Below are 12,948 nucleotides of genomic sequence, written 5' to 3'. Positions count from 1 at the left end.
TCAAGGACAGAGAAAAAGACAATTTACAAATTTTTGTCGTTCATATTTGTAATAGAAGACCAAGCTCTTACTGATGCAAAATCAGTCTTCTTGTCCTTTACAATATTGTGGTATTCTTAGATGATACGACATAATTTATTGTACAGACGCATTTCTTTTGAAAAAAAATGTAGTTTAGTCTAATTGATAATAAAATTTCAATTTCTTTCAAATTGATCATAATGATGCATTTTAATGGCAAATCAACGTTCACAAAAATACAGTTCATACTGCATAAGTTTTGAACTTTTATACAGGGGTGATCAAAAAGTTCGCGAACTATCTCTATATCTACAAAACCACAATTCAGATTAGAATGAAATTCGGTACACACATAGCCATACACAAGGTCTATAAATAGCACATGCTGAATAAAGTTTTTCTCCTTGTTTGTGACGTCACAATGTGAAAATGACGTCGCTATATAGGAAACTTGTGACGAAAAATGGTTGTCAAACTCGTTCAAAAAAAGATTGTACATGTACAATTTATTGTATATCTTTGAAATCCCTTTGCAGTATCATATAATAATTTGTACACAGTTTATTAAGATAAATGAGTACCTAATGATTGGATTGATCGTTTTAGTGAAGGAAGACAGATGGTTCAAAATGATACTTGTAATCTTGCCCAGTGAAAGCAAGTTTGAAAAGATATGTGTTTTTAATTGAGCAATCTGCTATCAAAGACCTCCATTTAACATCTTGAAAAATAGTTGATTATTTGAACAATAAGATAATAATTAAATACCTAAGCTATCGTTTACTTTACATTTTAAACATATTAGATCTGATAAAAAGGAGGCACCCATTCTCTATCCACCTTGAATAAAGGTCTCTCCCGAGACACAAGATTTGTGTTTTAATGGTCGCCATGCTTATTTTTGGAAAGGATATTCTTATCCACCCATACTGTTGCCGAGATTTTATCATTTCTGACAAAAGAACTGTTCTTGTCATAAAAATTAACTCACATGGAAAGAAATATAAAACTCAAAAAATCAAAAATCATTATACATTTGTGACAGAACGCTACGAAATGGGTCACTTGACCGCAAATATCACGTGATTCGCGCATGAGCAGATCGGTGGTTGATGTGTATTAAAATCAGAAAGGATTAATTTAAAATAATATGTTGACGATGCGACCGTTAAGGCGAGCGCAGATATTTAATTTATCATAATTTAGATTGGGCTCGTCAAACTGCACGTGACATTTGGTGCGTCTAGACTCTGACGTCATATGACGTCGTATGTAAGTTACATTTGCCCTAAACAGTGCTGAAAGTAAATGAATAATTTTTTGTTTGCTATTTATCTTTAAGATTTATCCATTAAATCAGGGCATATTTACTTTTAGTTGAACTTTTGCTGCTATTCTTGCGAGAACGTAGCTTTAACGTAGTTTTTACAAGTGATGCATTGTGGGTCCAAATTGCTGCGTCAAAAAATTCTATCGGATGAATGTGCAGTAGTCCGAATTTTCTCTTCGCACAGGCGTTGCTTTAAGAGCTCGCAGTGACGAGTGTCGCTTCGCGACGCTCGCTATAATCAACATTGAAACCAAATATTGTTTCTTTTATGGAAGTTATTCAATTAGTTCGCGAACTTTTTGATCACCCCTCGAATTTATCATTTTTGGCATGTACGGGGGCTGTCCCAAAAAATCGTAGACAGGGAAAACAGTTTAGTTTCTGTTTGCTAAATTAATTTTCTTTTTATGTCATAGCAAAAAGTAACATTTTATAATTAAATGCATTTCAGGTTTCATGATGATAACACATTTAATAAGAAAATTATGAAGAAATAAAGAAAGCGTGTAAGTGTACATCAGCGCACGAAAGCAAGGGTTTACGTCTCTTATAACGTCATGATCTCTTTCTCTGCTTCACATGTGTCTGTTTACAACCAATTTTTTTTTAAGTGTAAAACAACAGTTTGTTAAGTGACTTGTTAAAGTTATATTTGCCGTATTATTGTTTTATTTTAAAAGAAATAGATATATGTGGTGTCTCATCAATTATGTAAGTTATATACTTTCTGCAAATAAGACAATTCCACTCCATCAGTTTTAAGAGCTATAAAATATTATTTGGTAAAAATTATTTTCTCTCCGAGTCGGATAATAAACCGCATCTTATTGAAATATTCACGATGACGTGGTCTCGCATCTCACAGCAAACAATGGTCCAATCTCGTGAATGAACCGAAAAGCATGATGGTCTACTACGTATTATTACAAACACGTGAGTAAGGGATTGTCAATACGTGAGCACACCTCAGAGTTGGTTGCTTTTTGTACCGAGGAATAATCACGTGCAATTGTCTTTTCACTAGCAGTACAGCAAGGGGAAATTCTAAACAAACTAACCTGTACAATGGAGTGGGGGAAAACTTTAATTTTTATCAGTGTTAATCATTCGTATGCAAATATGAGCATGGGATTAGTATATAATAATGTACATAATGCATTAAGCGTGTAAATGCTTGGGAAATGCATCAAGACTTTCCGAGAGCGATTTAAAAACTAGCCTTTTTCGAAAAACACATATAGTATTTTATGTAGTAACCAATAACTGCTTTAACTGCAACTCATTGAGCTGATTGGTCGATTTGTCAGTCATATTGGTTCCTCACTGAACAGACGTCAATAAAAATATTTTCCTCGACCTGATGATTCTCGTGATGCTTTTCCCGCGCACATGCGCAGATCCAGGATAAACGTCAGTCCTTCATAAATATGTATGAGAATTTCGTGTTCTTTTCCCGTCCAGTACTTCGTTAATACCGAATAATATTTCGTCGAATTTGCAAGAATGCTTCATTTTTGATAGCTTATCATACTTCAGTTAACACGGCATACATATCTTTAAAATTCACTACCGTCCAATTTGTTTTTTTTTTTTCAGCAGATACAAAATTTCAGTCGTAATTTAGTCAACATATCACCTTAGATTTGTAGGCAACAGAGAACACACATTGTTTGTCGTCGTTCGTGGAACAGAACGTCCCCCATGTCTTCGTGCAACGAACAGTCTACCTGTTTCATGTGGTAACTATTTTTGGTATAGAGGATAAATTATCATTGAACCTCATAGTATTTAAAACAGCTTCTCTATTTGAATCTAGTGTGTAATGCCATTTGTGTATTTTTTTGTCCCCCGCTTTTGCGAAAGCGAGGGGACATTAAATCTCATTTGTCTGTCCGTCTCTCCGTCCGTACGTCTAGCTGTCCGTCCGTCACAAAAACTTTAACCTTGCCCATAACTTTTGATTCAGTGGAGTTATGACTTTCATATTTCATATGTGTATTTGTTGTGACAAGACCTTTCTTTGGATACCACTAAATTTGACCTTTCGACCTTGAATTTGGAGTTTGACCCACTTTTACACAAAAAATTCAAACTTTTACTTTGGTCATAACTTTTGAATGGTAGGTACTAGGACTTTCATACTTCACAAATGTATTTTTTGTAGCAAGACCTTTTATTGAAACCAACAACTTTGACCTTTTGACCTTGACCTTTGAGATTTCCATACTTTTAAAATAACTTTATCTTTAACCAACACTTTTGAATGGTAAGGGCTAGGACTTTCATACTTCATATATATATTTCTTGTGAGAAGACCTTTTATTGAATACCAAGAACTTTGCCCCTTTGACCTTGCAGTTTACCCTACTTTTCAAAAACGTTGACCTTGACCACAACTTTTGATCAGTAGATACCAGGACTTTCATATTTTCCCATATGTATTTTTTGTGGCAAGACTTTTCATTTGATACTAACAACCTTGACCTTTTGACCTTGACCTTGGTGATTTTTGTACTTATGAGAAAACTTTAACCTTGACCATAACTTTTGAATGGTAAGGGCTATGGCTTTCATACTTAACATGTGTTATCCTTTTGAGAAGACTTTTCATTGGATACCAAGAATGTTAACCCTTTAACCTTGACCTTGGAGTTCAGTGATAATTTCCAATTAGATGACTTATGATAGGGCGTTCATATTAGACACAAAATGCCATAAAAAAGACATCTCACCCAAAAAGACACCGAAAGCGGGGGACCACAATTCTTTGAATTTGCTTGTTCCCGTCTCTGATGTATATAAAACACATCCAAAACAATTAATTACACCTCCGTGCGCCGGTTACGGGTTTAACGACGTTATTTTCATCAATCACAATTTCTACAACACTTTGAAAATCATGACACCTATCGTCTGTTTTTTTTTTTTTTTTTTTTTTTTTTTTGAAGCTATTTACATGATAATTAGACATTTTATTAAGATTTTGATTCTGGTTTAACTGATTTAAATTTAAGTTAACGTAAGTTTACGTTTTACATAGTACCATTGAAAAAAGCAAATGTAATAGTTAAATGCGTCTCAGAACTGCTCCAAACTCTTTGAAATAAAAGTCTTTAATTTATAAAATGAAATATTTACATTACCTGTGTGTTTCTAGGAAGCCTTTTGTAAAATTGATTTAAGGTATCCGATCCATATTAGCCTCAGATTCAATAGAATTGAATGCATAATAGATATGTATGGGCTGAATACTCAATGTATTTAGAACTAATTTTCATCTTTTAGTATCAGAGTGTAAGAGTGGGACATGTCCTAATTTATGACCTTTTCTTGCTCTTGTTATGTCAACATAACAATGTTTCATCTTGTACGTATGATGTCAGATACTGACGTATGATGTTAGATGCTGACGTATGATGTCAGATACTGACGTCAGTAAGTAACACATATCTATTTTTTTCCTAATACGATAGGTTATTTGGATGTCATCATAAATATTTTACATTTTGATATAAAAAAAAGTCACATACATGTATCTGCATAATGATGTTGGAAGTTAACATAATTTATTTTGCATGGAGATGACAGAAATAACTCTCACTCTTTCTCTCCTCTCTTTCTCTCTCAATCATATGTATTTTATACTGCTGATTCAGAGCTAATAATTTTCTACTTTGACCTGTGGACACCGGTTATAGGCATTCATGAATGTTGTTAATACAATTTATGTTGCTATGAATAATATATGTTTTTAAAAGCAATAACACAATAAGATTTACAAACAAATTATTATTTATTCAATAGAAAGTTACTCACTCCATTGAGGGAAAAAGAATACAAATACTTTTGCAATCATTTAAAATACCTTTGGCATTGTGAAGACACAAAATAATCGAATCTTTTATTATTTTATCTAAAATGTGCTGCTATAATAATAAAAGTCTTTTTAGACCCTTCGATGGTTAGGTTATCTTTTTTGTTTTATTTTTTCGTAACCGAAGGCAGGTTTCACCCTATTCTAATCCATAATCAAATAATATATTTCATCGTAAATTTTATGTACTGCAAAATTATAACAAAAAGTAGTGTTACATAACTTTCATTTTCTCTACATTAACAGTTTTAATATTTTCATTGTTGTAAAGTTATTGTCCTACTTATTTATTAAAAAAAATCTATATGATTTAATACCTTTATGACATTTAGAAATGTAGACTGTAAAGAAACACAAACAAATAAATATGTCATTCATTTCGTTAAAATCTAATTAATTTTGTTCAAAACTTACCATTTTGAAGAGTTTTTGTGAGACTAACTACAGATTCAACTAAAGCCAATACACAGACTATCCGGTAGGTAAATGTCATCAGCATGATGCAAATAAACCTTTGTTCAATTTTCAAATTTGAACATATTCCATCATTTCAGTTGGTTGTTCATCATATGAAGTAAAATCCACTGTCCTCGGATCTTTAATCTGTTGCGCAAATATTTGAGGAAGCACTCATATATATGTTTTGCATAATTATATAATATTGTTAGGTCCACTGTTAGAAAAACCACACAATCTCCATCATTATAACTTTTTTTTTAATATTTGGGTAAACAGAAAAAAAATCTTTCATATTTATAGAGAATTCCTTCTTTCTTCTCTAAAACGAACGGTTCATAACAAAAATCCTGCTATAAATGCAGGTTTAAACCTCTATGAAAATCGATAATAACAAATCAAGTAACTCAATATTTAAAAGTTATTTCAGGGATTACTGATTAGCTATCTGTGTCTCACAATGGCTGGATATTGATATGCTGTGGATGGAACCTTTCCTGACATTATTGTCTCCCCTGTATAGCAACACTTCCGGTTACTCATCAATTGACAGTGAGAACCATGTGATATTGAAGGTAGGTTAGTCTTTTCCGGTTTGCATTTCACATGAATTATTCAATTTTGTTTTGATGAATGGGTTTTATTTCAAAAATCTACTTGTATTATGTCTGTTGTCGATTTTTGTACTGTGTTTAAATGGACCAAAACACGTGATTTACATATTATTGGCATTCGATTATTACAGTTTAAAACGCTACTCCTCCTCCATATGTATTCTGCTTCCAATATTACTTGGCATACAAGTAGACTAAACTAATATGAATATTATTATATATCTGTTCTTGATTTTGAAGATGGTGCTGTCTTTGTTAATAGGAATAAAAATTTCCTTGAAATGCTTTCAAAATGCTACTCCTCGAACAGTTTGGACTGATTTTAATGTAATTTAGCACACAAGTAAACCACTTAGATTAAAAGATTTGTGCCTATGGGCTTCTTTTTTTTTTTTTAAAAAATTAGATTTACAATATTGCCATCATAGTAACTTAAAAAGAATTTCAATAAAATTATTCGAAACAGCTATCCTTTCACCAGTTATAGTCTGATTGCAATCTTTCCATGAAAAGAGACTTAATGAAGAATAATTAATTAGATTTATTTATCGCTGTTCAAAGTTTCAAGCTCAACTTCTACTTTTCTCTTCCTTTGTTATAAAAACAATACAGTAGAGTTATAGTTTCGACAAAAATTTCCTGCATGTATTTTTAATCAGCTTGATTTCAAAGTGATAGATAAACCTTGCTTCCTATAAAGACCGTAAAATCCTTATCCTAAAAAGATAAGGTTTTAACTACAGGTAGCGTTATCTGTGTATTAATATTTCACCATTAATAACGCCATGAAATTACTCTCAATAACTTTCGCTATTTGCGCTGGTGTAGTGAGCTCACAGTCGCAGCCTCAGGGACATATAGACTGTTGTGAAGCCAATGCCGACACGTTACAAAACATTATCCAGCGTGTGACGTCACTTGAAAAAGAACTTGTGTCGCTGAAAGCAGAAAATGCCAATTTAAAACAAAATTCCACTGCGTTCACAGCACTGCAGCACGAGTTAGTAGCGCTGAAATGTAAGTTAACTAACTTTTTAAACCAAATTGAAAAAAGAAATCTTTTCTTCAAACTAAAACAATTTATAATAACCAAGAATAAATCATTTTAAGATACAATAAAGCACCGGTATATACATAAACATTTTAATTATATGATTAAATAAGTCCCCTTTCTCTGATTGGCTGAGATCCAGCAATGTAGAAAAAAATACTAGGCCTACTAATGTTATATTCACCTGCACCTGACGTTCCAGGTGAATATAAGGAAATATATAATTTGGGTTATTAAGCTATCATGATGTTTTTCCTGAATGTTAATTTTTACTTTTTTCAGCTGTTAATTTTCCCTGATAATCCTTTATCCTTTCAAAAATATGTATCCTATAAAAGAGCCTGACATATAATTTTTTCATGTCAACTATAAAAACAGATTTTAAAAATTTCCAATAAAACCGACTGGACATGTTTAAAACATTATAGTTCTGCTTCTCTCTTTATAATTGGATAGGACTTCAGCTAATGTAAAAAAATTGATAGGTCGTTTTATTTTACCACTGGAATCACAATAAAACGAGCATTGCTATTTTTGGGGTCAATATAATGATTAAGCCACCTTTGAAGAATAATATTCACCTCGCCCTTCGGGCTCCGTGAATATTGTACTCCTTAGGTGCTAAATCATCGTATTGACCTCAAAACAGCAACAATTGTATAGTGTATAATATGTAATGTTTATTTCAACTCTAAAACTTTGATAGAAGGATAAACTTCTTACTTAGCGACTAAGGAGCAGACGTTCTAATCTTTGAGCCAAGCGGGCGACTCTTTCCTTGTAAAGAGAATTGTTTTCACAAAACTGATTTCTCTTATAAGTACTCGTATCATTTATTTTCTTCTCGAGGTAATAAAGCATGCTTCTTACTAAATTCCAAGGTCGAGTAATCACGTTTACAGTATTTACTTGAATCATATTCACACTCAGACAATAACCTATTTACCATGCATTGTAGTGTAATCTTATTAAGTTAACTTAATATTCAACTTCTTTCAGCTAAGCAACAACCGGTTGCTTTCTTCGCCGAACTATCCCAGGATTTGGTCAACCCATCTCAGGGCCAGAAGGTTGTCTTTGATCAGATTCTAACCAACGTCGGTAACGCCTATGATCCCACCACGGGTATATTTACCGTCCCCGTGACCGGGACCTACCACCTTAACGTCGTCCTCTCCTCCCCAAACAACAACGAGGCCGGCCATTACATGCATTTCTTTATCCTTCAGAACGGAAGAAAAATAGCATACCTATTTCTAGACCATAATACCGACTTCTGGCTTCATGCTTCTACGTCGACTGTCATTCAAGGGACTAAGGGGGACGTGATTTGGCTGACGGTGGGCGTAGCGGGAGGAAAGCATATTTTGGCGGGACATCGGTCTGGGGAGGGGGAGATTCACAGTCATATGTCAGGGTTCCTCATACAAGCTGATTAAACCTGACAAGAACCCCAATAATAATACCGTTATAGAATTGACTAAACAATAAATATTACTTTACTGTAATCTTCCTTGTTTTCCGATAAATCAATTATGTGCATTCACTGCAAAATAAGCTTGACTCTTTAAAATACTGAAAGGGATATCGATGAAAATGTAAGTTTGTGTCTTTGCGTCGCTTTTGAGCAACATCCGAAATTAAAAAGAAATTGATACGTAAAGTTTAATCTTATTTTATAAATGTATTAATAATTTTTTTTAAAAAATATTAATGTTCAATGAAATTTCCAATGCTCCGATATAGTTTAAAAGCGTGAGGGCATATAGAGGAAAATAGTATTGGTTTTGTTAACCACAAACAATTTTTAAATTGATCGTTTATTTGCTTTGCAGCACTGATTTATTTCAATGCATTAGTAATAGAATGGATCAATTTGTGTAAATAATAGAATGCCTTTCTTCATGTAAGAATTGAATTTAATGTTTCGTTTTAACCTTAATTAACCTTTGAAACCTAAATGTAAATGTCTTTTTCTGAAAAACCTGCAACTCATCTCCAATGATAAACTAAATATCAACTAAAGAAAGCCACATTTTTTTATACATGTATATTAAAGCACGCTAAGTTGGTTTTGTATGATAACTATTGTAGCAATGATAATTATATACTTGTATACCATTGTACCATTCATTGATAGAGGAGCTACAAATACTGTTCAAGAAATATATATATCTGACTTGATTTAAAATTAAAGTATTGGTAAACAAATGTGGTTTTTTGTTTTAAAAAGAAAGAAAGAAAAAGGAGATCAAATTCAGTGGTGAAGAATATTTATGCTTGAAAAAAATGAATAAGGTATAAGAATAATTGAAATTCATGTTTATCAAATATTCCGAATTATAATAATCAAAGCTATTCAAATAATAAATAAGAATTTTATTTTTCTTTAATAAACCATGGCCAATCTTCTTCCTGTCCGCAATAAAATATAAGAAAAATATTGTTTTCTGCCAATTTTGGAGGAAATGTGCTGTAGTCAAACGTCTGTAAAATAGCGCCAGCAACATTCGAGTTATACATTCTGGGCATGCGCGAATCAACACCGATACTTCCTGAGCACTTCTCATACGTACTATTACTTCCGGTAAGACAAAATGGCTTACACATGCGTCCACAGCGATCGTAGGCGGCGACATAAGCTTTTGTATAATTTTGATAAGGATTTTTTACGGCCACTTGTGTCAACGTTATTGTCAGAGCTTGTCTTTCATCAACAATTGCATCAGTAGTATAGTCTCCCTCATAATTGACGCCGATGGATCTTACAATTACTTTAGATGCCCCGGACCCCATATGCTGACATTTTTCTATGGTGGCGGGTCGCCCGGTGCGCGGTAGTGCTTTCTCCTCCCTTTCCGTGGTCTGATAGACATCAGACGTGAGATTCACTTCACCTCTCCGGAAAGGATGAGCATCAAACACTAAATCGGATGGTCTTCGAGAGTAAATTATAATCGGTATGTCTACCCAAGCTTTCGAGTCCTCTTTTCCATTCATCATAAATGTATTCTGCATAGAATGGAACATTGGAGTCGTCTGCATATCGATAGAGTTGGAAGGGTCTACGTTATTTACAATGAAGCTTTGTTCGGATGTTGTTTCAAAGAATGTTAAAGAGTTTGTGGTCGTTGTATCTGTGCTATATGGCTCCGATACCGACCGTCGTCGTCTGCGTTTTTTACGTACAAGGGAGAAGATCATCTCATCCACCGTTTTTGCTCTGCATTGTCCACCATCACAGGCATAAAAGAGAGACCCACAGTCAAAGTCAGATTCACAGTTGATGTCCCCGGGTGATTCTTCGTACTCGTAGATTCTAGACCAGTCTATCAGAAAACCATCTTTATTTCTCAATGGAAAAGGTTTCATCATGTCGTCTGCTCGGTGACCAAAGCCACCGCCGTTTGGGTAGTCAAACCGTGGATCGATACCCCGCTCCTTCTGTCTTTGACGAATTTTCTCCCAAATGTAATCAATAAAACAATGGTGCATCCAAAAGATTGGATCTGCAGGGGAGTAGTTTAAGCTGTCCATTGTACCACTTACCCACATATGAACTTTTCCATGAATTAATTCTAGATTTTTATATGAAGATGCATGAGGAAACATGAAATCTCTCGTGTGAGCCACGTTTACTATTCTATACAAGTCCTTTTTTTGAATCAGTTCTCCTACGTTTCCAATGTTTCTAACTAGATCTCCTGCAAACGGATGGGACCAGTTTGCAAAGTGGCCGGTTGTGACAACTCCATTTCCGGATCCCATCATTTCGTCAGTGAACAAAGCCGAGGCCGTGGGGTTTTCCAAAAGAGAATCTAGTGTTGAATCCCAGTATGGCACCGACACATTTGGTACCTTCGAACGAAGTAGTTGCTCGAATCTGTATAAAAAACAATACATGTGGGAATGTACAAAAATTATTTGAGCTGTTAAGCAAAGAAAGCCATTTTTATTATATCGATCATCACTATTGTGTAAATAGTTATCTATAATTAATAATTCCATCGCAATTAATATTTACTTGTGTCTTCATTTGAAATATTCCATTAGTTTGAATGATTTTACAAAAGAAATCTACCCTATGGTACAGCCCTTATTTAAAGGATAGGGTTAAGCTGTCTACAACAGAAAGGTTACTATTACCGGTAAAAATCTTTATGCTTTAAATATGACATTTCTCACGATTTGTACATTATATTTCATTCAAAGTACGTAGAATTGAAGAGCTTACATGTACAAGAAGACTCTGTGCCATGCTAAAAAGGCGGGTCCAAAGTGCGCATGCGGAGCACTAGACGCATGGTGTAAATTGCACAAAGTGTCGTAGATATTAAATGTTGCCTGAAAAAATGAAAGAAGAACATAAAATAAATATTCATAAAAGAATATATTGTTGGCGAGCGTGTGTATCCAAATAAAACAGAAAGAAAGAAGTGGTGTTGCAACCCTAGCTTAAATGACAACCTGAAATGAAAACTTTAAATGTTTAAAGCATCACTTCATACTAAAAGCACGGTGTATGACCGTACATTTTTTAAAATTTAATTTTTTTACAATATTGATTCAAACAGTGCAAATGGTTTAACAGGATATTAAACTAGTCTGAAAAATTTGACGTTTTCCTGACTTTTTACGATATAGATGTTTTACATGGCAAGAAAACGTCAGAACGGCACCATTACGAAAACTGGAAATTTCGCCGCCCCCAACCAGAGTTCATTTTGGATACTTGCAAACCAATCTAAATGCCAAAATCAGAATTTATCAATAGAGCAATGCTTGTATTACTCACCAATATCGACGAATAGAAAATATCTCTCAACATTTCGTTACAGGAATTGCAAGATTTTAAAATGCATGAAATTATGACAAATCTCTACATTGTGATAAAGTCTTTTTAAAGGATTGTATATTTTACAAATGAACGTCAATAAAAACTACATTTGTAAGTACTTGAAGTATTGTATTATTGATAACTTGTGACTTTGAAATTAAATTCGGTTCGCAAGTATCTAAAATCAACTCGAAAATGCCGCCTCCAGTTGGACGCGGCGATTTCCAAGTTTTCGTAATGGCGCCGGTTCTGACTTTTCCTGGCATGTAAAATATCAAAATCGTTAAAAAAGTCTGGGAAACGTCAGATTTTTCGGACTAGTATTAAACTTGCAACATGCATATACGAGTATTTAAAGAATATAACAGAAACAAAGTGAATATCTATTTATCGTTTTGATTTTAAAGGTACTTGGACACAGGTTTGAAGTTAAAATTTTCTCTATAATATTACGACTTATATATTTTAATAGCATTTCACACAAAAATTAATTTAAAATCTTATTTTATTTAAAAGCTATTAAAATATCAATTTTTTTGGTGGGTTTGATTGACACGCCCTTGCACTTTCACAAATTTATTTTATTCTTAATCCTTAGGAAAAGTGGCAATTTCGTTGTGTATAAATGAAAAATATTAATACTATAATCCAAAATAATCAGAGTAGACATGTTCGAAAGCAAAACAAACACGCAATATATTTTCAGTCCGTGCAGTTGTGGTAAGCAGACTGTGACGATTGAAAGCACCGGTGAATTATAAACAT

General features: G+C 33.5%; 2 protein-coding genes across 2 annotated transcripts; one reads left to right on the top strand and one right to left on the bottom strand.

The window, feature by feature from the left end:
• Window positions 1-7,062: 7,062 nt before the first annotated feature.
• LOC134273064 (complement C1q tumor necrosis factor-related protein 3-like) lies at window positions 7,063-8,785 on the top strand. The gene is made up of 2 exons (XM_062755232.1): window positions 7,063-7,312; window positions 8,346-8,785. The coding sequence occupies exons 1-2, from the start codon at window positions 7,081-7,083 to the stop codon at window positions 8,783-8,785; spliced, it is 672 nt and encodes a 223-aa protein (XP_062611216.1). The 5' UTR covers window positions 7,063-7,080.
• A 940-nt stretch (window positions 8,786-9,725) lies between these two features.
• Window positions 9,726-12,174, bottom strand: LOC134273063 (tyrosinase-like). Its single transcript, XM_062755231.1, has 3 exons — window positions 12,142-12,174; window positions 11,581-11,690; window positions 9,726-11,229 (listed from the first exon to the last, which is right to left on the bottom strand). Exons 1-3 carry the CDS (start codon window positions 12,172-12,174, stop codon window positions 9,726-9,728), a joined length of 1,647 nt encoding a protein of 548 aa, XP_062611215.1.
• Window positions 12,175-12,948: the final 774 nt, after the last annotated feature.

Source organism: Saccostrea cucullata, unplaced genomic scaffold, assembly GCF_032062105.1.
Source record: "Saccostrea cucullata isolate Sc308-1 unplaced genomic scaffold, CSIRO_AGI_Scuc_v1 ctg3532, whole genome shotgun sequence".
Classification (NCBI taxonomy): Eukaryota; Metazoa; Mollusca; class Bivalvia; order Ostreida; family Ostreidae; genus Saccostrea; species Saccostrea cuccullata.
The sequence above is the reverse complement of the archived record's forward strand: the minus strand, read 5'-3'. Positions and strand labels throughout refer to the sequence as shown.

Coding starts and splice junctions, on each gene's coding strand:
- LOC134273063 (XM_062755231.1), bottom strand. CDS start 12,174: ATGTTGAGAGATATTTTCTATTCGTCGATATTG. Junction 11,691..12,141: donor TTTTCTATTCGTCGATATTG/GTGAGTAATACA, acceptor TCATTTTTTCAG/GCAACATTTAATATCTACGA. Junction 11,230..11,580: donor CACAGAGTCTTCTTGTACAT/GTAAGCTCTTCA, acceptor TTTTTTATACAG/ATTCGAGCAACTACTTCGTT.
- LOC134273064 (XM_062755232.1), top strand. CDS start 7,081: ATGAAATTACTCTCAATAACTTTCGCTATTTGCGCTGGTGTAGTGAGC. Junction 7,313..8,345: donor CGAGTTAGTAGCGCTGAAAT/GTAAGTTAACTA, acceptor AACTTCTTTCAG/CTAAGCAACAACCGGTTGCT.